The sequence below is a fragment of the Artemia franciscana genome, chromosome 8 (genome assembly GCF_032884065.1).
Source record: "Artemia franciscana chromosome 8, ASM3288406v1, whole genome shotgun sequence".
Taxonomy (NCBI): Eukaryota; Metazoa; Arthropoda; class Branchiopoda; order Anostraca; family Artemiidae; genus Artemia; species Artemia franciscana.
In genome coordinates this window covers 24,640,225-24,668,179 of record NC_088870.1, presented here as the reverse complement: position 1 = coordinate 24,668,179, position 27,955 = coordinate 24,640,225, and the positions used below count along the sequence as shown (strand labels likewise).

General features: G+C 35.7%; 1 protein-coding gene across 1 annotated transcript; it reads right to left on the bottom strand.

Annotated features, from left to right (window-relative positions):
- Positions 1 to 792: 792 nt before the first annotated feature.
- Positions 793 to 27,955, bottom strand: LOC136030186 (inositol polyphosphate 1-phosphatase-like). Its single transcript, XM_065708932.1, has 5 exons — positions 27,721 to 27,955; positions 24,979 to 25,174; positions 7,166 to 7,304; positions 4,969 to 5,140; positions 793 to 2,267 (listed from the first exon to the last, which is right to left on the bottom strand). Exons 1-5 carry the CDS (start codon positions 27,855 to 27,857, stop codon positions 1,805 to 1,807), a joined length of 1,107 nt encoding a protein of 368 aa, XP_065565004.1. The 5' UTR covers positions 27,858 to 27,955; the 3' UTR covers positions 793 to 1,804.

Below are 27,955 nucleotides of genomic sequence, written 5' to 3'. Positions count from 1 at the left end.
TAAGTGCATGTATGTAAAGAGGGTCTAAATAAATTATTATTTTTATTTTTATATGAAAGACCCGTTTTTCGAAATTCCCACCAATCTGTTTCCAAAGTAACATTTCACTGTGAAAACTAATCGGAATAATAGTTGCAATTTTTGAATCTGCTACAAATGGGAATTGCTTCTCACTAACCAGTTGCTTTAATGCCTTTTTTTTAATTAATGTGGGCCGTGTTTCGTTCTTTGCTAGGTTGCAGCTATCACTGCAACTATGATTTTAAAGTTTTCTTCACTTTCCTGACATTCCTCTTTTTCTCAAATAATTTATCACTCAAATGCTTCTTGTACGATCCATTTCTATTTTCTACTAAACTTAAAGCGTTGCCACTAATATTCTTAGACACGTTTCTAACTTTTCTCCCTAAGAAACCATCTGGTACTTTACAAACACTTTTATGATGGAAATATTACTGACATTTTATCCTTTTATTAGACAGCAAAAAAAAAAAAAAAAAAAACAATCGAAAAAATACACCGGATGTTTCTATCACATGTACAGTAATCGTACATCTCCGATTACATGTACATGTACAGTATTTCTGCTGATGACCATCACTGTATATGTGGTCGAAATATCCAGTATTTTTTTATTGTCTTTTTTCACTGTCTAATAAAAGGATTTATCCCTATTCGAACTGTTATTTATCGTCATGGAAAGGCAGTTTGGTCTTCGAAATTACCCATATCTTTTATCTATTCATATTGACCTTGCAAGTCCTCCTAGCGAAGGTTCTGAAAATAATAGTGTTTTGTTCATTTGTTTATTAAGCAACAAGTCACTAAGTAAGCAGAAGAGGAAGAACAATATACTAGGTGCATCCGTAAAGTAAATTTCATTTGGAAACAAATACAAGTACTGATACAGAAAAAACTGTTTCTTAACCTTAAAACATAAGATGAAACATTCTACACGGTATATACACTACAAATAACAATTCTACACAGCTTCAGTTGTTTGTAGGCTTTGGTCAAACCCTTCATAGACATTGCTGCCGGTAAAAAGAAAGGTTTTCTTGGCCTGCTTTCGTTGTTAAATGTTGGATCTTGTTTTACTTCAAGATTAACTCATGCAGGCCTTCGACTGGAGCCGCTTCAGCCCCCTTCCATAAAAGTTCTGTCTCTTGCATCTTTCACGTCTTCTTGTTATTGAAAGTACATCTTTATATTTATAAATTAAACATCAATAAGGAGCTAAAAAAAAATACACACTTCACAGAATTAACGACATAGACGGTAACTTCTTGAAGAAATTCAAAAACTTTTTCAACAATGTGGCATGTGAATATAATATGATGAAAGCAGGTTTGAAAAAGGGTTTAATATTTTTGTTTACAATAAATATGTTTTTAGTAACTGCGCTATCTTTCTTGTCAATTTTTACCCAACTGAGTCTGCTATATTCTGAGTAAAAAACCTTAACACTAGAGCCCTGACTTTAGTTGCTGAATGTTCCATGGTACTCATGAAACAAAAGTTGATCATATTCTGAAATTGTAAAGAATGTGCAATGTACCTCTAAGTTTAATTTACAAAGTACAATAAAATGTCTACTGTCTCTTCTGTTTTGTTTTCCATCTTGAATTTTCTACATAGACATCTAAAGATACCGAGTCACTGATCATTAGATTAAAGTTACGGAATATAAGCCTGTCCCTTGAAATACATCTGGAGCCTTAATTCTACATAACCAAAACACTCATTATTTAAGATCTGTTCTCGAGCCTTGTAGTAATGGAAGTTTTAAAATCATAGTATATCTTCATGATAGCAAATCCACAACATCTAATAGAATGCTTCCTTCAACGAATCCTATCAAACCATGTACGTTTTTGTAGGGCTTCTCTGTTTTAGAAAAGTAAGTAACTTGATATCCCTGCATATCTACCGTGTCGCTGTTCGCTTTCTCGTCTAGTATGCCATCAAGCTCAACTAAATTACCACCTTGAGAAAGCAACAGTGCATGTGGAGCGCATGTATCGTACTTGTAAGTAGTAGATTTTGAAAGGACAAATGCATCAGTAAGTCCTAGGGCAGTACATAGAATTTTATATCCTGCTCCAGCCATTTCTACCAGCTGAAATGTGTCAGAGAGTGATTTTCTAATCTCTGGGCGTTCACTACTGCTTATTGCTGCTTTAGCTGGACTGTTGAGGTGAATGTTAGGCAAATTATTCACTTTGGTGCCTCCAATGGATAGTCCCCACCATATTTTTGAGCAATACCTGAAAAATTACACTCATATAGTTGAGAGGAAGGGTTACAAATTAAGTTTGTTTAACAATGATAAATTAGTATACCACTGACATGTGTTTAATTATTCTATTGGCACCTGAAATCCTGATCCACTGTTTTTTATAAAACACTAAATTTGCACTTTACTGAAAAAATGAATGTAAACAAACGGGTTAATATACATGTGCCAGTGCTTATTCCTTACATTCTTAATAATTTTTGATTTGTTCAAGTTAAAAAAAAATTGCTACTATTGTTGTGTCGAATCTTCCCCCTACTCTCTCAGACCCAATAAAGCGAAAAGTTGTGATAGATTAGGTAAATGGTCATGAATCGATCATCAGTATACGTCCTGTGCGTGGCAAACTGACCATTCATATAGATAAGCCAGTTGCCTAAGATTTCCGTTTGTCAGTAACTGGAGCGATAACTCGATCTTCTGCAAAAGTACAAACTAAAAAGTTTTACGTCCTCTTAAAGGGAATTCCAAGCAATTTTGAATTATCCCACCTGATATCCTGCCCTGGTGTTTTTAACGCTTCTAGGCTAGGGAGATCTACTGTGGAAAAAGTTGAATTCTCTGAAGCAATGTCGAGAGCCGAAGCATTCAGATACGGTATTGAAGAAGGATATGAAAACCTACACGTTTACGAGGTCAGGGTGATTCCCCGTTGTAACATTTGCCGGTCCCCTGAAAATCTCCATTCGTCTTGTTGCAGTGTAACACCGGAATGTGCTTAATGTGCCGGTCCCCATGTCTCAGATAGAGACTCGACTTGCAATTTGTCACCTAAGTGTGCAAACTGTGGAGGCAATCGTGTTTCGTTTAGCTTCACATGTCCTAAACTGAAAGCAATTGCAAGTCGTAATTTGCCAAAACTGTTTAATGTCTGTATCAGTATCAGTCGTGTCTTTTATGGGATAATAAAACAAGGATCTTACCATTGATGAACTGTACAGTAAGTTTGACATTGTATGCTTGCAGGAACATCTTTTGACTGAAACGAGTGTTAATTTCCTGCGCTGCAGTGCTAATCACTTTGCTTTCACAACAAATGCTATTTCTACTTCTGGAAGGCCTTCCGGGGGCTTAGCATGTATTATAAAATTAGCTCAGCTTTTGGTCTTCGTCATGTTATTTTTCTGACGAGCATTTTCGAGCTATAAGACTCGGCAAAACTGTTTTATTTAATACATATATGCCTTATTACGACAAGAATATTGCTTCTCTGAATAAATTATCCAAAGAATGTGTAAGTTTAAAAATTCTTCTCCATAAAACAAGCAAGGATGGTTACGAATTTATTGTTATTAGTGATATGAACACTGACATAAAGCTTGATTCTGTGCGTTCTATGAACCTTCTTGATAGTCTTCCTGATTACAGAATAGTTGCGAAGGATCTAACGTTTTCGTGTGTCCATAATTCTGGATGCCTGTCGGATATTGATCATATGATTTGTTCCCCTTTTATTAGATCCTCAACAGTGCGCATCCACGAAGATGAACAGGATATTGAACACCTTTCACTATCACTCTACTTTCCGATTAGAACAAATAGTACAGTCCAGTCCAGGAATAACTGAAAAGATGTTAATATGTCACTATATATTTCAACCCTGGCCTTACTCCTTGGTTCTTTATGTGTATCCTTTCATTTACTCCAGCTAAGTGTTCGCTCTACGAAAAGCAAATATGAACTGAATCAGTACTACAACTAAATTGTGTGGTGTTTAAAACGTGCTGAGGAGGTTGCCGTCCCTCAGGAGCGAGTGAGAAGAAATATAAGGAAAACAATATGGTCGTGTGACCCTGAACTGAAAATTGTGAAAAATAAAGCCAAATTGTGGCTGCAGATATGAATTGATAATGGTCGACCACTATCCAGAAATGCATTTGAAATTAAATAAGAAACTAAGCGTGTGTTTGAAAAACGTCTGCGATCAAGCTGATATAAAGGGTTAGATTGTCCTACGAACAACATAAATGGGACAAAGAGATTAGCTCATCTAAATTAGATCTGCATGTATGCAATTTGTTATAATTTAGCTCAACACCGCCTTCATCATTGCCTGGAAGTTCTATCCAATACCATTAGCATTAGCAAAAGCAGTTGTCATAGTAGCAGCAGTAGTAGAAATAGCAGTGGGAGCAGTAGGCCTAGTAGAAGTAGTGATAGCTGTAGCCGCATCACCTTTGCAGTGCCTTTTTAATTAGTTCAACATGCCCTGATAGTTTCAGCTTAGTAATCCAAGCTAATTCTGAGATATTGCTGATGTACTCATTTGATAACCTGCATCCGCATAGTATGTTCTGATTTAGTCCAACACCTCTTCAACAATCCTTGCAAGTTATATGTTAGTAACTTTAGCCGTAGTAGTAGTAGTAACTATAGTAGTTGTTGTATTAGCAGTTATTGGACCTTTCAACTATTCTGAACAAATGGCTATCTTAAAAATTTTATTGGATGTCTTTTAGAGAATAAGGGGGCGTGGATGAGCTGTTTGCCTTTCGATTACTTTTTACTTTTAAAAGGTACTAGAATGTTTAATTTCTAATCGGATGGCCTCCACCCAAAGTTTCTATGACAACTTCCATACAAAGTGCCTTGGTGAAAAATAATTAATACATAGAGCCCACTTCACTTTTTACTTAGGCAGTACTTGCGCTGCCTATGATAGACTCACTTACCCATCTTCAGGTGCTCCAATGAATGGCTGATTGACTACGCCAATTAGTGGCTCATGAGTGACTGTGGAAAACACACCAATCAAAATAGTGACGCAAGGTAAGCCACTACGGTAGGCGCCTGGAACTTCAGAAGGAATCCCCTCAGATCCTTGAACATATTCATTTGTTGCGTCTGAAAAATGAAAATCCTAGTTTATAATTCAGTAAACAGTTTTTTTTTTACCAGAATTTCTCTGCTCAATCCTCTGTGTGACATAAAATCTAGAAACCTTAATGATAGGCAGTGTGTAAAGAAGACAGAATATAGTCTCTCGTGGTGCAAAAAATACATAGAAAAAAAATATAAAAGTAGTTCTGTTTTTTTTTTTTTTTTTTAAGAGTAGCTTATACTTGCAATCAAAAGCGCCAATGGGGAGGGGGAGCGGTAAAGTTGTAGTCGAATTACTTTTCAAAATACTTTTTTGGCATTTTCATTAGAAAAAACAAAACGAAAACAGAGATACCATATAAATTTACATAAAATAACCATATAAACTGTGTATCATCTAAACTTTTCAATTATTTCCCTTTAAATTGAGCCTCGAAATATTGCTGATCTAGCGGTATTATTTGTTTAGTAAGAAATCGAGAAAAAAAGATCAATCGAAGAACCTGTTGAACAACCCCCTTCCAAGTTACATGGCTAGGGAAACAAAATCAGGCATGATGCGTACGCCTTTCATAACCAATCAATTACCATATGAACCGACTTGATTGTTTTAAGATAAAGTAGGTATTTCATGACGAGTCTGTTTGTTATTGAGACTTATATTTATTTCCAATTTTGAGGTCTAAGAAGATTCACAAGGTAATGAATGGGAGGAAATATATAATCAAACGAACGTAAAATTTAGTCAAAATACCCACATCAACCAGTGATTGATGACTTCGAAACAATGAAGTGTATTTCCATCATTATGTATCGAAAATCAGCAAAGGTTCAGTTCTGGAACTTATACATTTTTTTTTGCTGTGATAGTTTGATATGACACATGCCGGTAATTTTCAAGCTAGATTCAAGAAACTACGTTTTTTGTCATGTCATGGCAAATGACCTCATGTTTTGTGTTTGGGGAGGAGTTGTGGCTCAATAATTTTTGTCTTTGATCCTCCAAAAGTTTGCTGAATATCCATGCACGCTCAAGCAGCGGGGTAATATTTTTCTTCTTTTTTTACCAAAATAAAGAACCTCTACAGAAAAATTACCCCTATCGTACACCTCTTCGGATTCTACATAGTTTGTGTCCTTCCCGGTAAAAAAGAGTGGATACGACAATTCAAAAGTGAATTGTCTCCTCCCCAAACAGTAGACCAAAAGCAATTTCAGTCTTTGCTTCATGATTTAATGTGGCATTGAATAAGAAAGTGGATCAGTATATCAGAAATTGGGTGACCATTGTTCGTTTCAAAAAGAAACATTCCAGAGGTGATGATCATTTACGTGGGTTTCACCTATAACATGCAAGCGACGAGCTAATAATGAACCTTCAGTTACTGTACCTAATTATTTTCAGTACTGGTACTGTACCAGAAATTCTGTACTGGTTCGCTTACTTCAGTTGTCAAAAAAGGAAAGGGAGCAAACAGTTTAGTGCATTGAGGCCCCATGTATTTAGCGACTCAATGTCATTATAAAAGTACGTATTCGGAATGGTTTCGTATCAAGCAAAGCTTCGATTAGAAATTGTCACCACTCTTTTATAGCACCAGCGTTTTAAAAGTTTAGAAGGAAGTTATATTCAATACCATAGCCGAACGCTGTCATTATTTGAGCTGCACTATAAAGTGCAAGTAAATAGCTGTCATTTTTTTTAGCTGTCATTTGCGGTTAAACTGTAAAAGTTCTTGTTTTCTATCTTCTTCTCTTTATCGTGGTGGGCGGCTAACATACAAGAGTTAAAAATAAACCGCAGCTCCTTCAAGCATAGTATGTGGCAAATTATGTACATACAATAACAGACACGTAAAATATTTCTTTATTTCACGATTGTTTATCTGCTGTAGGGTGTAAAACATTTAGCATACAATTGCCATACTTTACACTTGATACTTTTTTGGCCAAATAGGATGTTATTTCCGAAACTGAGCATTTTTTATTTTATTCCAGGGTTTTAAGAGAATCTTAGCAGTATTATCTTTTAGCAGTATTATCTTTTACCTATTGGGTCGATCCAAATGCCAACATCTTGAAGTTTTAAAATGTCGGGAACTTCTAACGCTTGGACATTTGTTTCAGCAGGGCCAAAGATGTCATCTAACAAACAACTCAAGAATTTTCTTCTCTCTGCACCTAAAGCCTAGGAAAGATAAAAAAAAACTAAAATTACTCGGTTTTTTCATCTCAAATATAATCTATTTAAATTAAGTGTTGGTTATTCAGTACCAACGAAAGCTCTACTGCTTTTCTAGCAATTGAGTGTATTGAAACAGTCAACAGTGTATACTTCTGGTAATAGCTTTGTATGGATAAAGACCTTTTTATATACATTTATAGACAGAGGTTACAAGTGCAAGTGTTTAGTTTCAACTCTTCTGTTGAGCAGAAAGGCACAGATCACTCACCACCACTCGCCACGAGCCTATGTTGGTAGACTGAGACTATGATTTACCTTTGTTTTAAGACTCAGCTGTTTTCATTTCTGCGATGTGTACGATAAACTAGTTTAATGATTATATTGATACAACGGATGTACTAGCATTTAGCCAGCAGGTCTTGCCGTGCCTAAATAAGACGGATTTTTATTGAAAAAATAGTAAATTGAATAATTTTACTGATTGCCGGCGTTTATCCACCAGGAAAATCCCCCCCGGGTAAAATTCCCCATGGAAAATACCCCCGCGCGCAGAAAATATCCCCAGGAATGTCAGAAATTACTCCGTATATGAAAGAAGCTTTTCCTCCTCAATGCCCCGCTCTTTATGCTAAAGTTTCTTACTGTTTTAAAAAGTAGAGTTAAGAGAAAGAGTCAAACATTAGCGTAAAGAGCGAGGTGTTGAGGAGGAAAAGCCCCTTTCATATTGGAGTAATTTCTGTTCGTTTTAAGCTTTAATGTTGCTCCTTACTTTCATTTAAAAAAACTTGTTTTTTTATTCAATTAAGTCTAAAGCAAAGTTTTGAATCGTTTGTGATTTTACTTTCTCTTGAACTGTTTTTAAAATCAAAAAGAATTTGAAATGTGATCATAGAAACAGTTTGCACCTTGCTCGCTTGAACGCACGGCTGGATCAAGTTATAAGACGTTTTGGTTAATCTTGTTAATGGTGAAAAGTGTACTCCAAGGCATAGGTAGGTAGATAGGTAGGTATGCGTTCATTTCATCAAATAAAAATTACTAAAATTGCACTTACAATCAATAATATGCTGCTCAATTTAGGGACCTAAAATGTCCCTGTTCAGCAAAATCAAGTTTGAAGCTATTCTATTTTTCTAATCGTTATAGAACAGTTTTAGCGCTGTTAATATGACCGTCTAAGCAATATTTTTTGGAAACCTATGACTATTTCGAACAATTCATATTCGGCATTCTGGTTTCCTCTACATGTCAATGGGTTAAATCCTGTCTGGGCTCAAGAAAGAGTGGAATATTTATTTTTATCATGCACTAAAAGTGATTATTCTTGTTATTCAGTGGGGGGGGACTGTAAGTTTTCTTTGTTTCTGAATTTTCAGTTTTCAGTTTTCTGATTAAAACCCAAAACGAACAGAAATTACAATAAATAACCTAGTCAAACTCGGAACGAGTAAAAATTAACACGAATAGGGCTGACGACCTTCACGCCTTCTCAAAACCAGAATATAACTTGCACTTTACAGAAAACAAAATAAATTTTTAATGTTTTCACTTTTTTGACTTTAATAAATATAAAAGCATTAAGACTTTACAAAATAAATATCAGAATATGTATATTAAACTGACAGTCCAAGGTTGTTTTTTTTTTTTTTTTTTTTGTAAAATACAAACTGAATTCGGCTCTTGAGAAGACATGGAGCTGTCAGCCCTATTCAAGCTTTTGCTCGTTTTCAGTTAGACTATGCCATCTAAAGTAATATTTGTTCGTTTTATATTCATGTATTTATTAATGGTGATTTGTGGTAGTTTTACACTTGGAAGATAAGAAAAACTAACTCGTAGAATTTGACAACGCTTTCGTCCCTAAAAACTTAAACAATAAGATTTTGATGGTTCTCAAAGCCAACTATGCTTTCAAAGAAAAGCTAGACCTTCTTAGACTTTTTGGTGCCATGGCTTCTACCTTAACTTTGATGATTTTTCGTCAACATTTTTTTTCTTTTTTTTAATTTGGTACCCGAGACTGCCAAAAATTACAGAAGTTCATATGGAGTTTTTTCAACAAAAATGGATTTCAGGATATTTATTTTTAGGACAAGAATTTCAGATACTAATGGCATGTAATTTCTTCTTTTTCTCTTTCCTTAACACTTTTCAACCAAACTAAAAAAAAAAAAAAAAAAAAAAAAAAGCTCAAATAAAATTTCCGAAATTGGAAGCCCCAATTTTCCATGGGGAGTATTTTCCGGAGAGTTATTTTCCACTGGGTATTTTTAGGGATGGTTTTCGGTAGTGGCATTTTCCGGGGGTATTTTCTTATGGGGTGTTTTCCATGAGGGGGATATTTTACGGGGATGAACGCCAAGAACTAATTTTACTTTAGATAAATTGAAATTTAAATTAAACTGACGCATCCCAATGTAAATTGCGCTGGATGTTATATGTTCTGTAGACTATTCTGAACAAAATGACTATCTCACAGTTTCAATCAGTTCCGTTTTGGAAAAAGAGGACTAGTTACCCTCTACCACTTTTGACTCGTAACAAGAAACTGAAACTTGTAATTTCCAATCAATTGAGCCTCTCCTAAAGTTCATACGACTACCGCTTCCATAAAAACCACAACCCTTGCCCTCAGGCTCTGGGGGTTTGTTTTAACCCCAATGGCCTTGTTATATGATCTTTCAACTATTTTGAATAAAATGGCTATCTATTAATTTCTATTCGATGCATTTGGGGAAAAGAGGACGGGAGTGGGGGCTAGTTGCCCTCCAATCACGCTTGACTCTTAGAAAAGAGCTCTAGAATTTCTTATTTCCATTCGAATGATCCCCCCTCCCGAAGTTTATACGACCAGCCCTTTCATAAAAACCTTGTATGTTAATAATGGGTATCTAGTATAACTTATCGCCCTGTCCTGAGGGCGGTGGGGAGTTTTTCATCCAAAGACATAATTACTGGACCTTTCAAGTATCTTGAACAAAATGGCTATCTCAAAATTTTAATTGGATCTTTAGGGGAAAAGATGGGCACAAGGTGGGGGGAGCTGGCTGCTTTCCAATCACTTTTGACTTTTAAAAAGAGCACTAGAACTTTCAATTTCCAATCGAATGCATAGACAGCGCTATAGCGCTGCGTATGATATTACCTAAATATAGCTTAACGAAAAATCGCTTGTAATCATTACCTATAATTCTTTGTTGCAGCGAGTTACACATTTGATAGATCTTTGACCAATATGATTGTACAGGAGGCCATAGGACGGCAGTAAATCTGGTTTGAATGTACCACTTATTTGTCAAGTGGTTGGACAATTCCAATAATATTGTCAATTTAGCGTCATCAAACACCACACATCAAGCATTTGACGTCATCAAACACCTGACCACATTAATGAATATGTAGTGTTTGCAGAATATTTACTCTGTCACTTTCCGCAACCTGCTGCACATTGTCGGAGCGCCAAGTGCGAGACACGTTCTTGCCATGCATGGCACAATTACCGCAACGCTTTGCACAGTTCTATCATGCTTGGCGCAGTTTTGCTACGCTTGACATGCGCCATAGGGTGCACATGATTTCTGGAAGTAGAAAACCCTTACATATTATCTACATGACCCGTGAGGTTCTCCAGTCAAACGAAGCACCAAAACCCTGACATATTTTCAATTGATGCATCAAATCGATACAAAAACATGTAATGTGGCTACTTAGGGTATGCCGGGCCGTGCTAGAGAAATAAATGCACCCAGATCAGTGGAACACTCAGAAAATAATTATAGAGGGCTGACCGGGGGTCCTTGGGCCAACCAATAGAAAACTTAAAAAATTCCTCAGAAAAAAATATATTTTAAGGCATAACTTTAAGTTAAGAGTTAAGTTGGAAGTAAGGGTTAAACTCATTATTATTTTAAACACATTTAGTTCATTTTGCTTGTAATCTGGTTCTACTGAGAGAAAAAATTAAGTTGTAAGTATTCTGTTTTTCACATTAACGGCGGTAAATATTTTTTTTTTTTTGATTTGAGATGTGCCAAAGATGTGCCAAGAAATTGGCTAGTTGTGCCAAGCTTTGCGGTGATTGTGCCATGCATGGCAAAAATGTATGTCGCAATTGACGTTCCGACAATGTATAATAGGCTGCGGAAAGTGAGAGAATAAATATTCTGCAAATACTACATATTCTTAAGAAAAGGATGTACTACAAATCCAGCATATTCTCAGAAAACGGAAGACTCTGTCATCTTCAAGGATCCCAGGTAATTGTTCCTTCCTTGTTCCACGCCAAGAAATTTTTTAGGTGGAAATTATCATACCCCGCAGACGGAAATGAACGAACCCATGGAGAGGAGGGATTATTCCTGGGGTGGCCTAATTATGAATTTCTGAAAAATTGCCTGATCTAGAATATACTAAGTAATGTCCAAGGGATATGCCAACACAAATATTTTAACTTATCTTAAATAATTTAGTTCGAATAAATAAATAGTTCGAATAAATAATAAGGTCGAAATGAGTCTGAAACCAGGAAAAGCTTTAGATGAATAGCCCCCCACTTGACTAATCACCCTGCCCCGGGATTAAACAACTGTCCTCCCATACATCCTCAAAAATCCCGCTGTGAAACTAAAAACCAATCTAGCCCATGGCAGGAGCTAAATTTAATGGCCGCATGGAGTACATAAGTTAAAATTGGTCTAATGTAAATAAACACAGAGCGAGTCCAACGATCAGAACAGAATTGACAAATCTACAGTTTCAAAAAGCTAATTACATGCTTCCGAAGTGGTGTTCAAATATTTGTTTTGCTTCGTAGTAGCATGAGTAATGTCTTGTAAACTATTTCCTGTTAGTTCAAGGGTGTCTAAATAAACTGGCTTAATTAAGTGTCAATCAAGTAGAAAATGGTTTCATTAATGGAAAATTTTTCTTTCGGAACTCAGGATCGCTTAGTACGATACCGTCAATGTTTTCTTTAAGATATTTAACTTTTCCAACACGTTTTACGAAATAGAATCTAGGATTCAATTTCAGGTTTGCCAAAAGGCGAGGAAAAGTCCAAATAAATTGAAAAAGAATAAGCATAACTAAAACCAATATAATGAAAAAATCATGATTTTGAATTCCTCCACTATTCATTGTCGAAAAATTCAAATAATTTTGTAAGTCAATGTTAGTTTTATTATTTTGCTCAATTTACCTCCCTCCCAAGGGGACGATTCCAGAGGGGTGGCTCTAAGAGTCTAAACCTTTCACTTTCCTCCTTGGGATGACGAAGTAAAAATTGTGTTTGAAGCTAGTACAAGAAAAAAAATAGAAGAACGAAAATATAAATAGCCCTGTACACAGGAGTAAGAGGGAGTATTCCCTGAATGTTAACCCTTCCCACTTTCAATAGAAGCCAACCAACAAAATCCTAAAGTCCTATGCAATCTCGATATTTGGAATACAAAATGTCCTTTCCTGAAGCTCAAGGCTGACTTGGAAAAACTTTGCGAACCTTTTCCTCTTCAGGGATTTGCTGTGCAAGGAGGGGTGCCATTTAGGGGGAAGGCATCAGGGAGAGGTTGTTTCCTCTTTTAGATCTTTAAAATGTGGATATTGTTTCTGGATTCTTCCATTTTAAAAGTGCCCCCCCCCCATAGATTTGATTTTTTTTGTATTTTTCAAAACCAACCAAAAAGGTCCTTGTCCCCACTCCTATATAAAAAGGTGAACTGGTGAACCTATATGTGAGCCTATGGTGAGCCTATAGTAATAAATTTGGTCTCCTTTAAGGGAACACAAATCAAAAAACACTCGAATAACGTGAGGGAAGCACTGATAAAAAAAAATATTAAATACATATAGACCTGTAGAAGCAGTCAATAAGCTAAGAAATCCCCAAAGAGAGATTCTAAGAAAAAGGATGACCTCTCTAGTAACCTCCCTCCTGACTTTTAATAAACTCCAGACTGAAAACTTAACAAACTACAAACTTAATTCGTCAAAAAACTCAAAACGACCATCAAATTCTGCTAAATTTGTGTTGATGACGGCAAGGAATAGAAGATCATCTACTTTCGTTTCTTTGGAGCAGTCATAGGTTAGTTCTGACCATTCAGAGCAAATATTTTCAAAAAAAAAGGGTAAACTGATTGCCGTCTCCACATATAAATTCCCTCAGTAATCATAGTGTTTGATTTCAGCTCCCAAGATTCGTTAATGCGGTCAGGTGTTTGATGAGGTCAAATGCTTTTCTGTAGTACACCAAAAATAAATTGACAATACTATCGGAATTTTCCAACCACTTGACAATTAAGTGGTACATTCAAACCAGATTTACTGCCGTCCCATGGACTCCTGTGCAATCATATTGGTAAGGATCTATCAAATGTGTATTTTGTTGTAATAGAGAATTGTAGATAATGTCTACGACCGAATTTTCGTTAAGCTGCATTTAAGTAATATCATAGGCAGTGCTATAGCGCTGCCTGTTCATTTGATTGGAAATTAAAAGTTCTTGCGTTAGTTGATATAGTTGAAAGGTCCAGTAATCATGTCTTTGGATGACACCCCCCCCCTACAGCCCTAAGGCCAAGGGCGATATGTTATACTAGATCCCATTATTAACATACAAGGTTTTTTGTGGAAGGGGTGGTCGTATAAAATTCGGAGGAGGGGCTCATTTGATTGGAAATCAGAAGTTTTAGAGTTCTTTTTCAAAAGTCAAACGTGACTGGAGGGCAACTGACCCCCACCCCTGTCCTCTTTTCCCTAAATGCATCCAATAGAAATTTTGAGATAACTATATTATTCAAAATAGTCAAAAGATCATATAAAAAGGCCATTGGGGTTGAAACAAACCCTAGACCCTGAGGGCAAGGGTTGTGGTTTTTATGGAAGCGGTAGTCCTAAGAGCTTTAGAGGAGGCTCAATTGATTGGAAATTAAAAGTTCTAGTTCCCTGTTAAGAGTCAAAAGTAGTAGAAGGTAACTAGTCCTCTTTTTACAAAATGGAACTGATTGAAACTGTAAGATAGTCATTTTTCTAAGAATAGTCCAAAGAACATATAACAATGCCTCCTAAAGCCCAGGGGGAAGGATAGTATGCTATATCCCGGGGGCATATAAAGTTTTTATGGGTTGGACGAGCGTATTAATTTCAGATGGGGGTCATTTGATTGGAAAGGTCGGGAGTTCCTGTCTCCTCCCTCACACGCTCATCATTTCCCAAAAGACACCCAATTAAAATTTTGAGACACCTATTTTGTTCAACATTGTTGAAAGGTCCAGCAATTAAGCCTTTGGGGATGTCAAGTTCCCCACAGCCATCAGGCAAGTGCTATAGCTTAGGCAATTCGTTTATTGTTTACATATGGTATACCTTATCGAAAAAGGTGGGTATGTTTGCCCTTTACTTTCCAAAAGGTGAAAGACATTCAGGTGAGCTTTTAAGAGAACTTTAAGGGGAGTGTTGAACTAAATCAATACAGGCCATGAGCATGTGTGTTGTCAAAAGGGAATAACTTAGGGAATGACTAAGTATATTAATTTATAATTTTACGGAACTGAGGTGATAAATTGACCAAAGAGGCAATATTTGCACGCTACTACTACTACTACTACTGCTAAAACACAAATACTACTACTGCTACTACTATCACTGCTACCACTAAAACTATTGCTTCTGTAGAGAATACTACCAAGACAGAGGATATTGAAATGGACATCTGAGGAAACGCTGAGAGGAAAGTTGAACTAGATCAAGACATACTATGTGCATAGAGATTTATGATATGGGCGTATCAACAATAATTTTTTTTGAACGGCTGACCGTTTCAAGGGGAAACTTATCGGGCATCATGAGTGGGATGTTGAACTGACCAAACGGCAACATGTGCCTGTTACAAACACTTTGAATACTGCTGCTACTATCGTTACTACTAATACTAATACAACACAATTACTGCTACTACTGTTCCTACTACTACTACTGGTACTATGATACTAGTATAATTAAGGCTACGCGTATGAAGGTGAAAACTTGACAGCATATTGAGGGGGATTGAACTACGTGCATTTGGATTATCAAAAAGGTTTACTTCAAGAATGAATTTGGGTATTAAGTTAGAACTTTAAGAGAATGCTTAAACGGGAATATCAATTGACAAAAAGGTAATATGTGCATGCCACTACTAACACTACTACCGCGGCTACTTTTACTGCTACTACTACTACTGCTACTAAACTACTCCAACTTCTACTTCAATTGCAACAACTTGTAAGGCTTAGAGTATTAGGATGAAAGGGATGTCAAAGGGTGGTCAAAAGGGCATTTCAGCAGTTTAACTAACCTAAACTAACCTACCTATCCCCTGCATCCCCCAAGGAAAATAAGGCTTTCCGAATTTGAGAATTTTATTTGAGTTTTTTTTTTGTTTGTAGGGGAAGGAATTTTGGTGCTCTTATATTATACACCACTCACTCAAAGTTTACGCTGTATAAAAATAGAAAACAAACTGGTTTCTCCGTTAGTTTCTTTCAGCTTAGCGTGACAAAATTAAATTAATACAAAGTTAAATTAAATTAAGACAAAGACAAGTGACAGAATAGATGGGAAATTTGTAATTTTGGCTATATATTTGCACATGAGGGGGGGGGGGGGTAAAGTATTTGGACAGTATGAAGTCAGAAAACAATTCTAACTTCATAATATACAGAATAATTTTATCGAACACATTTTGCATGCAGACCCGCTATACTTTACCCCTCCCTCCTAATGTGCAAATATATAATTCTAAAGTAACGATGAAACTAAAAAAAGAACATGGTTTGTTCTCGAGTTTTATACATCGTACACTTGAGCGAGTGGCGTACAATACACAAATACCGGATTTCTTAGTAGAGAGTAAGCCGGATTTCCCGTTTGTTTTAAACGATCAGAGATTAAATTTTAAAAAACAAGTTTTTTCAACTGAATGTAAGGAGCAACGTAAAAACTGAAAATGAGCAGAAATTATTACGTATATATAAGGAGTTCCCCCTTCCACAAGACCTTGCTCTTTACGCTAAAGCTTTAAATTTTTGTTCTAATCCTTTAAGAACAATTCCTGAAACACAGTAGTCGTTTGATTAGAATATTAGGCTTTGTTTTAAAATTCTGAAAAAAGCTCAAGCGTAAAGAACGTGGTTTTGAGAAGGAGGCATCCGCTTTCATATACATAACAATTTTTGTTCGTTTTAAGCTTTGATGTTCCTCCTTACTCTCAGTTGAAATAACGTGTTATTTTTAATTTAATTTATGATCGTTTTTAAATAATACCGGGAAATCCGGCTCTCTCTCCTTCATTCCGGTACTTGTGTATAAGCAGCTCGTGTAAAACTCGAGAACAAACTGATTTCTTCGTTAGTTTCTTCGTTACTTTAAAAACGAATTTGGGCTATAATGCATGCTGATTGTCGCTCTTGAAACTTTATGCATATGGATTATTTCTTCAAAGAACTTAATGTATCTTGATTTATATCTTCAAGAAACTTGTTATATTTATATTTCTTCTTCGTGAAACTTATTACATATTCATTTGTCAATTCGTGAAATTTACAGATTGACTTTCGTCCTTGTGAAAGCGGTTTTGTTTGTGGAACTTGTTGTGTGCTGATTTTTGTTCGTGAAACTTAATGCTGATACTTTTCTTCGTGAAACTTGTTGCATATTGTTTTTTTCTACGTGTCATTTGATGGATGCTGATTCTGTTCGTGAAACTTGTTGCATGTGGATTATTTCTTCAAGAAACATAATGTATCTTGATTTATGTATTCGAGAAACTTGTTATATTTTTATTTCTTATTCGTGAAGCTTGTTGCATATTGCTTTTTCCTCTTTGAGAAACTCCTCTTTTGAGAAAATTGATTTTTCTTCTCGTGAAACCAGTTTTGTCGGTGGAATTCTTTGCGTGCTGATTCTTTTTCGTGAAACTTAATTTATCCTGATATATTTCTTCGTAGAACTTGTTGTATGTTGATTTATTCTTCGTGAAACTCAATTTATCATGAAATTTTTCTTCGTGAAACTTGTTGCATGTTGGCTTTTTCTTCCTGAAACATGATACATGCTGATTTTTGTTCGTGAAAATTGTTGCATGTGGATTGTTTCTCCAAGAAACTTAATTTATCTTGATTTATGTCTTTGAGAAACTTGTTATTTCTTATTTTTCTTCGTGAAAGTTGTCGCATGTTGATGTTTCTCTTTGTGAAACTTTTATAGTGATTTTCCTCCTCGTAAAACTTAATTTACCTTGATGTTTTTCTTCGTGAAACTTGCTGTATGTTTATTTATTCTTTCTTGAAAATTAATTTATCACGATGTTTTTCTTTTTGAAACTTTTTGCATGTTGGTTTTGCTTCGTGGAACATGTTGCATGCTGATCTATGCTAGTGAAACATGTTACATGTGGATGATTTCTTCAAGAAACTTCATGTATCGTGATTTACGTCTTCGAGAACTTTTTCGATTTTCACTTCTTCTTCATAAAACTTGTTAAATGTTAAATTTTCTCTTCGTGTAAATTGTAAATTGATTTTGCACCTTATGAAATGTTGTTTCCTGATTTTTATACACGAAGGTTAATTTATCTTGATATTTTTCCAAGTCAAATTTTTTGTATATTGATTCATTCTTTCGTGAAACTTAATTTATCATGATATTTTTCTTCGTGAAACTTGTTGCATGTTGGTTTTTACTTCGTGAAACATGATGCATGATAATTTTGTCGGGGAAACTTGTTTCGTGTGGATTATATCTTCAAGAAACTTACACGATCTTGATTTATGTCTTCGAGAAACTAGTTAAATTTTCATTTATTGTTAGTAAAACTCTTTGAATGTTAATTTTTCTCTTCGTGAAACTTGCACAATGATTTATCTTTTCGTGAGACAAATTTCGTTTGTGGAGCTTGTTATGTGTTGTTATTAACTTAACCAGCCTACCAGTCATAGATGGCAGCAAAACTGGATAGGTTGGGTTAAATTAAGTTAACAATTTTAAGTTGACTATAAGTTAAATATTTTAACTTAAAATTAGTTAACTCAATGTCCCCTAACCTATCCAGTCATGCTGCCATCTACAACTGGTAGGTCAGGTTAAGTTAGGTTAACCTAACCTAGTAGCATATAAGAAAAAGCCGTACAAGTTTCACTGAGAGAAACATCAACATACAACAAGTTTCAAGAAGAGGAAACAAAAATATAACAAGCTTCTCCAAGACGTCAATAAAAATACATTAAGTTTCTTGAAGAAATAATCCATATGCAACAAATTTCATGAACAGAAAAAAATAGCAAGTTGAAAAAACCAACATGTGACAAGTTTCACGAAAAATATCACGGTAAATTAAGTTTCACGAAAGAATAAATCTACATAAAACAAGTTTTAGAAGAAAAATATTAGGATAATTTTTGTGTCACGAAGAAAAGTCAGCACGCCACAAGTTCCACCAAAAAAACGGTTTCACGAGGAGAAAAATCAATGTACAAGTTATACGAAGAGAAAAAAATTTATATACAACATACAAGTTTCATGAAGAAGAAATAAAAATATAGCAAGTCTCTCGAAGACATAAATCGTGATACACTAAGTTTCTTGAAGAAGTAGTCTACATTCAACAAGTTTCATGAATAAAATCAGCATGCGCTATATTTCACGAAGATAAACCAACAAGCTACAAGTTTCACGAAGAAAAATATCATGATTAATGAATTTTCCCAAAAGAATAAATGAATATACAACAAGTTTCATGAAGAAAAATATTATGACTAATTAATTTTCCCAAAAGAATAAATGAATATACAACAAGTTTCATGAAGAACAATATTAAGATAGATGAAGTTTCACAAACAAAAATCAACACGCAACAAGTTTCACGAACAAAACCGGTTTCACGCGGAAAAAAATCAATGTACTTATTTCACGAAGAGAAAAATCAACATGCAATAAGTTTCATGAAGAAGAAATAGAATTATGACAAGTTCCTCAGAGACATAAATCAAGATAGATTAAGTTTCTTGAAGAAATAATCCAATTCCAAAAAATTTCACGAACAAAAATCCACATGCATCATGTTTCACGAGAAAAAACCCTACATACAAACCCTAAGACATACAACAAGTTTTACGAAGAAAATTATCATGATAAATTCGGTTTCACGAACAAAAATCAACAGGAAACAAGTTTCATGAACAAAACCGGTTTCATACGGAAAAAATCAGTCTACAAGTTTCATGAAGAGAAAAATTAACATGCAAGAAGTTTCATGGAAGAAGAAATAAAAATAACAAGTTTCTCGAAAATATAAATCCAGATACATTAAGTTTCTTGAAGACACTATCCATATGCAACAAGTTTCACGAACAAAAATCAGCATGTATCATGTTTCACGAAGAAGCATATAATGAAATAATTTTCACGAACAAAAAAAAATCAACGTACAGCCAGTTTCACGACGTTAAAAATCGACCTACAACAAGTTTCACGAAGAAAAAATTGACATGATAGTTAAGTTAACTTTATTAATAAAAATAGAAATTTACAAAATACATACATATATATATATATATATATATATATATATATATATATATATATATATATATATATATATATATATATATATATATATATATATATATATATATATATATGTATATAATATGGCTGAAAATGCTTTAGGTATGATAATACACGCCAAAAAAGTCAAATCCTAGCCAATGCGTACCACCCTAGCGTGAATAGCTAGGAGTCATCAGAAGAAACGCTATTGGGAATTTTCTTTAAGTTTAAATGATCGATTCTAGTGTAAACGGTTATTTTTGTTGAAAAATTTCTGAAATTGCGTTAGGTGTGACAATGCAGGCCAGAGGGTTCACAATGCCAGTCATTGTGTGCAATATTGGTGTCAGTTGCAAGGAGTCATTAGAAGAAAAGCTGTTGAGAATTTTACTTTAAGTTTAAATGATCGTTTCTAGTGCAAGCGGTTATTTTTGCAGAAAATGTCGCAAAACTTAAGTGTGATAATGCACACCAGAGGGTGCCATATGCTAGCCATTGAGTGCCAAAGACTGACAAAATTGGCGTGGAGGTCATCACGTTGGGGTGGCTTGAAGAAACACGAATCAATGGACTTTAAGCATAATTTTATGAAGTAAATATCTTTAAATACCTTAAGGATGATACTATGTATCATAGGGATGCCATGGCATAGCCACGTATTGCAATGATGTCTTAAATTGCCGTGGAGGGCAACGCGTTGTGGGGTGGTTGGCAAAAACATGAACCAATTGATTTGAACATCTTAAAAATGTCTTAGGAACGATAATACGTATCATAAGGATGTCACGGGCCAGTCACATATTGCCACGGTGGCGTGAATTGCCATGGGTTGTCACACTGGTTGTTGGGTCGCAAAAAATAAACGATCAGACTTTATGCATAATTTTATCAAGAAAATATCTGGAAAATGCCTTAAGAATAATACTATGTATTGCAGGGATGCCACGGATCAGCCATATATTGCCATGGTGGCTTGAATTGCCGTGAAGCACATCAAGTTGAGGGGAAGGTTGTAAAAACATGAATCAATTGATTTAAAGCGTGATTTTTAAGAAAAATATCTAAACAAGTCTTAGAAATAATAATACTTATCATAAGAATATCACACGCCAGCCACATAATGCTACGGTGGCGGTGAATTGGCGTGGGGGCATAACGTCGGGGGTGGCTTGCAAAAACAAGGATCGATGGGCTTTAAGCATAATTTTATTAAGAAGCAATATCTAAAAATGTCTTAGGAATGATATTATGTATCACAGTTATGCCATAGGCCAGCCAAATACTGCCATGGTGGCGTGAATTGCTTGGACTAAAATGTTCTAAGCTGAAAGATAAGGTAGGAGCTGATAAAAGAATTCTTTGGTGACGGTGGGCTGAAATCCAACCTCCATTCAAAGAAATAATGCATTTTCATCAAGACCTCTCAGAAATACCTCTTAATACTGCTTAAATTTACCTCTAATAACAACCCTAATCCTCCTAGGAATTGCTTGCTAGATGGGGCCAGCCACATATTGTCAAAGTGACGTGAATATGCATAGTCTTGGCTCAAAAAACGTGGCATTTTCATTAAAACCTCTTAGAAACACCTGTTAATAAGACTTAAATTTACCTTTAATAACAACCCTCCATTCCTCCCTCCCTGGAATTGGTTTATATGCCTCCCTGCCTTTCTCTAATTAATTGTTCCTTTTGCTTATATTTTATCCTATATCAGGTTTTTTCACGTATTGTCTTTCCATTCGTTGAGTTTTATTTGCTATTTTCAGTGTTTTACTAATGTTTGTAAATTTTTTTATTAATAAAACTTATGTACAATAAAAAGTCGTCACTCCTTAGATTTCTTGCTCCAGGATAAAACTTCAATTCGCAATCATTTACGCAATTGAAGCATTTTGTAGCCTATGTACTTAACTTCGAAGACCACACTGCCTTTCCATGACGAAAGTAAAACGGTTCAAAATAGGGATGATACCTTTTTATTGACAGTGAATAGATATAAAATTATTTAACTGGATATTTCGAACACATATACAGTGTTCATCATCAGCAGTAAAACTAAATGGGAGTTTTACTGCTGATGATAAACATTGTATAAGTGTTAGAAATATCCAATTAAATCATTTTATATCTATTCATTGTCAATAAAAAGGTATCATCCCTATTTTGAATTGTTTTACTTGTAGCTTATGTACATTGGTAAGCTCGCTCAAGATTGCCTCTATTATAAGTGCAAAATTCTCTGTGTTGAAAAGGAAAATAAAGACTTTCGATCACATATGTAGGTATACCGTATTCTAGCCATAATAACACTCTCAATTTTATTTCATCTCTGATAGAATATCTAAGTTCCAATTTAGTAAAAGACTCTATTACTATAAAATGCGCTACGAACCACCCCCAATATTATCTGATAAATCCCTCTAAAGTATTACTTAACAAGCAGGTGCACTTGAAATTGAACCATATTTTACTAAACGATTTTCTCTCCTACATGTCAATTATTGCACTCATGTGAAAACTTGTAATCCGTTTAATCATTCTAGTAAGCCGGAAGAGGAGATTCTCCTCCTGTGCAATAGGTTATGACATGAAAATTATTACCCAAATAATAATATTAGAAGGGCTTTCATAGTCCACCTGTCTAGCTTCATTCCATTGAAGGTAAATCTCTTTCAAATCTTAATGCGGACAAAATCTTTAGGCCCTAAAGGTTCCCTGTGAAAAAAAGAAAATCACATTGAAAGGAAAAATCTCTTAAAGTATTTTGTAACAGCCCACGTGTCCATCGTTATTTCTTAACACCCGACGTGGGTGTCCTCCACAGTTACAAGTGGGGGTTCAAAACGTACCCTGAAGAAACAAGTCACGTTAGAGTCCATCATCCTTAAGATAAGTAAACATTCCCCTATAATATAACAACCAAAGAAATCTTGAAACATCTTGAAAAACGTCTTTTCGGTGAAATTGGTTGCTATGGGCCCCCAGTGGGACTGGATGCTAGGAGCCCCGTTGGAATTGGTCGCTAGGGCCCCGCTGAAACTGATTGCTAGGGCTTTCTCTTCGAATTGACTTCTATAGACCCCGGTGGAAAAAGTTGCTAGGGTGCCCCGTTAGAACTGACTGTTAGTGCTCCCAGTGAAATTAGATACCAGGGGGCCCCGGTGGTTGGATGAGATTAGGAACCCGATGAAAATAGATGCTAAGGAACCGATAAAATTGAATGCTATGACCCTTTTGTTAGGTTAGAGGCACAGTGAAATTGGATGTTAGGGCCCCGATGGAATTGGATGCTATGACCCTCAGTGACATTGGATGCTAGAGCCCCGGTTGAGTTAGTCACTAGGTTGAATAGCTCTCTAGGGTGCGGCGTCCTGAAGGTTCCCCACTAGCAGGTCCGGAAGGATTTTTCTAGCCCTCACGGGTTTTTAGTATGAAAATATTGGGCTATCAACAATCGGAATTATGTCCTTACTTGAGGGGGCCCTGAAGGTTTTTTTCCTGGCTCTCGTGGGTTTTTTTTTTAATAAAAAAACTCTCTACTATGTACCGCCCAAACCCTATTACATAATAGCTAAAGAAATCCTGATTTGGCAGGAACCCTGAAGGTTTTTCTCTACACCCCTACGTTTTTAAACAATTAACACATCCCTATCTTAGAAAACATTCTTTGCTTAATTAATACCTGCATCTTATAGAAAACATTCCTTCTTATGTAACATATACCTGCATCTTACCCTGAAGGGGTCGCCGTTCTTTGTTATCTTAGGACATTAAAGGAAGAAAAGAGCAGCGGCTATGGGTCCGTCCGAATCCAAAGGGCGGTCACTACTAGCCGAATCTTGAGTAAGTTGCGTTTAATACGCAAGTATCGAAATTCCTTCCCCCTACGGAAAATATAAAAAACAAAACTCAAATAAAATTCTCAGATCTAGAAAGCCTTATTTTCCGCTGGGGGGGGGGGGTATTTTTCGGATGTATTTACCGGGGGCATTTTCCACGGGGGTATTTTCCGCAGGGAGTGTTTTCTTCCGGAGGTATTTTCTGTGGGGGCATTTTCCGAAAGGGTAAACACTGGGCGGGAGGGGGGTTGAACTCTGGACACCTTTAGGTTATGTATTTAATATAATGCGGTCTGGACCCTTTCATAATTCTTCGCTGTAGTTTTTATAATTTTGTAGATAAAGTATTATATTTTCATCATATTTTGTTTTGTTTTGTTAGCATAAACCAAGCTTCACTTCTTGACAGAACTTGAGTGTGGTGGCTATAAGACACAATTGTGAAACACCGTTCTAAATGTTTAAAGGTGTTGGTAGCCACAATGGTTAAGGATACCTAAGTATCGCTCCTGCAACAATTTTATTGGTGAAGCTAACCAAAGGTTACTGCGACACATCACGTTGCCAAAGCAACATAACTCTATTTATCCTTCGCTGAAAAACGGTTATAAGAGAAAATCTGAAAAACGAAGAAAAATTAGCGCGTTTTTGTGAATCTTTGATGCTTTGCTCATAAGGAAAGTTATAGAGCTGAATCTGCGGAAAAGCTAGCGGGGCAGTATCCCTTTAAGAAGGTTCGATTGGGAGAGAAATAAAAGAGATTCTTTAGGAAGGTTTGAAAGAGAAAGAGTATTTTTGTCTGAATATTTGTAAATACACGGAGAATTTGTCTCGATGCAAAAGAATTTTTATGTCCTTCTTTCACAGTTTTCAAAAGCTTAAAAAGGGATAAGACATTTGTTTTTCTTTAAACCATCTTTTCCTTTTTGTTTAGCATAACAGAAAACGGAAAAAGGGTAATATGTTGTTAATCGGGCGGCTTTTTAACCTGGTTATTTTCTTGAAACTAAACAGAAAGCAGAAAACGGCACCTTGTTTTTACCCTGGCTACCTTATTATGTTTCTTTTCTTTCTGAAAACAGAACAGGTCAATTTTTATCACTGCTGCTTTCAATTGTTTCTATTCTGTTTTAATTTTATGAAAGATTTACCACAAACATACCATTTCCTTTTTTATCTCACCTGTTTTAACTGTTTCGTATTTCCAACAAAGAGAAAGGGTACCAATTTTGTGTCCGGTCTACTTAACCTACCTGTTCCAGAGATTCTGAAGTTTCTTCTTTGCTTGATGTAATATTCAGAGTCACTTTTTTGCCGTCTATAGACCGAACTTCATTATTTTCTTCCCCGTAGATGTTCTGTCTCAGTTCAGGGTAACTTTTCTCAATATGAAATTTTATCGTTTGCTGAACCAAAACGTCTGCAAATGTCTTAAAATCCTGGACAAATCTGAAAAATTATGTTCTATGCTTAAAGTGTCTAAACAATGACGGTATGATTTTGAGAGTCAAATAAATAAAAAACCGCAAAAGTTGTGGTATCATAGTCGACGCGCAATCGTAGATTTAGCAAAGAGCGTTGTTTAATTATGAGTACTAGTTTATTCCTCATCATATTCCTTTTGATTAACCCAATTGAACTCAATTTAAATGCCTGGAAAAATTATATGCCCCCACGTTGTAGCATATTAGCTGTATTGGCCTCAGGCGGCTTGGTGCTGCGGTGAGTTGTTAGTAGTTGTACATCTACAATATAATGTTTTCCAATAAGGAATGTAATACTTCGGAACGCAGGAAGGTGATACTTCGGGCACATTCTACCAAGGCCCAAAATTTTCTTGAGTTTCTTTTTTATTGACCCGAGTCTGTTTTATTATTTTTAAGCCCCCAGAAAAAAGGGTCTGCGCATGTGCCTGTCTCCAATACATTTTTAATTGTTAGAACCCCCAAAACCTCATTTTATTGTCGTTTTGGCACATTTATGGCCCAAATTTTCATTTTTTCTTACAAAATATTTGAAATAAATTTTTGATGAGAAGTTTTCTATTCTAATGAATTTTACTTAGGTCTATACAGTCATCGGAATAACAGTTAGAGAATAAAATGAGAAAAAAACGAAAAATTGCTAGAAAAAGTGTCTAAATGTTGAACAAATTGCTTTTGAGATTTTAAACTTACTGGTTTTGTTCTTATAGAGATCCGACTTCAGCTACTTTGTCAGATCAAGAACACTGTCTCATTTTTCGAGCTAATCATTTTATGGGCAACCCTGATCATAATGAGCATACTTGGAGCTATGAAACTTTACAACCCCGTCCTTACATTGTGTTGCGTCTGATTAACGATGCTTCTTGACAACTAAGGTTGTTGTGTCGGTGCTGCAGCGTTTTGATACAGCCAAGTTCGAACTCGAAGCTGAGATCCGACCCACTGCACCACCACAAGCCTATCCCCAGCCCTTATTTTTAGTTCTTCGAAATAAACTTTCATGATACTGTAATATTTTTGAATCACTTACTGAAATTTCTCGTTTTTTCATAAGAATCTCAGAATTAAAAATGAAAAGCAACTTGACAATTTTTAATTTTTAAGTAATAAGTATGATAAAGTATATTTTATTTTGAACAAGTGTGAAATTTACAATCACAATCAAATTGTGATTGAATTGAGTCTCAAAGTGCCGTCAATCTTTACAAAAATTTTATTGCACCCATTACGGAGTGTTGCATGGAATGAAATTTAAATTTATGTTAATTTCAATGGCAGGCGTCTAACGAAATATTTTTTTTCTTTTAATATTGATTCATTGAAACCAGAAGGTAGTGGTGACAGCTTTCTCGTGGTACTTTCGAGAGTAGTAGACACAAATAGGGATCAAATGTTGATAATTTCATTTACCTTCCAGCCACTGACCGTCCTGTCCAGTGTCTTACCACGAAGCAGGGTATACACTATAAGCTGGAGTACACTGCAGACGTTGGATGGACAAAAACCAGTAAAAGATGTCAAAATAATGTCCGAGGGGTCAATTTCCCGGGAACTGTGGATTTCCAGCCCTGAAGCCTGTAAATATTCCTTTTAAGAGCCATCTGAGGTGGGAGAACAATAATGCTTTGCTACTACCGATTACGACAATCAAGAGCTACTTGCCGCTTATGGGCTGGCGAGTGGTGGGTGACTCCCTTCTCTTTTTTGTGGGATGAACGTTCCCTTTCAATCCCATCAGAAGCTATCGGGCTCTCGGGTTCAGGCAAAACAATGCTGTACAACTTAACACTACCAAAAAAGGTTCTCATAAGAAGGGGAGAAAAGAGGTAGGCAAGCCTTATCGCAAAATACCATGCTCGAGGGAGTGGATCGATAACCCAGTGGCTATTTTTCTATTCTTTTTTTATTTTTTTTTTATGGAAGTAATAGACCTTTGTGGCCTGAGCTTGACTCAGTATATTGAGTCCACCGGTAAAAATATACTAAGAGCAAAACAAGTAAAAATGTCTTGTTAAATCGCATACAAATTTTTATCAAATTTGCTAATCAAACAAGCGCAGGATATTAAGAATAAAACTAGTGCTCTACTGAAAACCCAAAAGAACCGACAACACTAGTCAAGGCTTTTAGGACAATATTCATAACAAAAAAGATATATTTTTTCGCTCCAGCATGTGATATCATTAATTAACTGTTAATTTATAATGTCTGTTTTTTTCTGAAATTCGGTTCTTAAGCATTTATGCAAATTTCTGTCCCATTAAAATATATGGGCCATGGAGGCTTACTGTCGTAAAGAAAGATAAGGGAAATAGGAACTTCCTGGGACGGTGTATAGAGGACGGCTTTGAATAGATTAGGATGGAGGAGGAGCGTGCGTAGCTGTGTTATTCTCAGGTGGCCTGGTGATGGAGTGAGCTGTTTGTAGTTGTACAGTTTATTCTTTACTAGGCTGCAGCGAATGTCGTAACTAGGATGTATTTATAACGGCGTTGTTTTTAGTCTTACCTGTCGCTTCCTTCTTTTTCTTCCACTAAAAGTGGAAAAAGACTTCCATCCAAACGGCATCTTCTTGAAATCCTTGCTGCTCTCTCAGAGCACTCGATAAGAACATTTAAAAAGTCTTTAGCCAATATTTCCGCCATTCCACCTGTTTCTCACTAAGCTAGGGAGAATATTCTAAATCACAGAAATCGATTTTTCATTTAATAGAGCTTCCAAGGATTCTACTGCGTCACGTCTA

Excerpts from the sequence above, each read along its gene's own strand:
- LOC136030186 (XM_065708932.1), bottom strand. The coding sequence starts at position 27,857 with ATGGCGGAAATATTGGCTAAAGACTTTTTAAATGTTCTTATCGAGTGC. Across the intron at positions 25,175-27,720 it reads GAAAAAGAAGGAAGCGACAG|ATTTGTCCAGGATTTTAAGA; the intron begins GTAAGACTAAAA and ends ATAATTTTTCAG. Across the intron at positions 7,305-24,978 it reads CTTCAGAATCTCTGGAACAG|GCTTTAGGTGCAGAGAGAAG; the intron begins GTAGGTTAAGTA and ends TATCTTTCCTAG.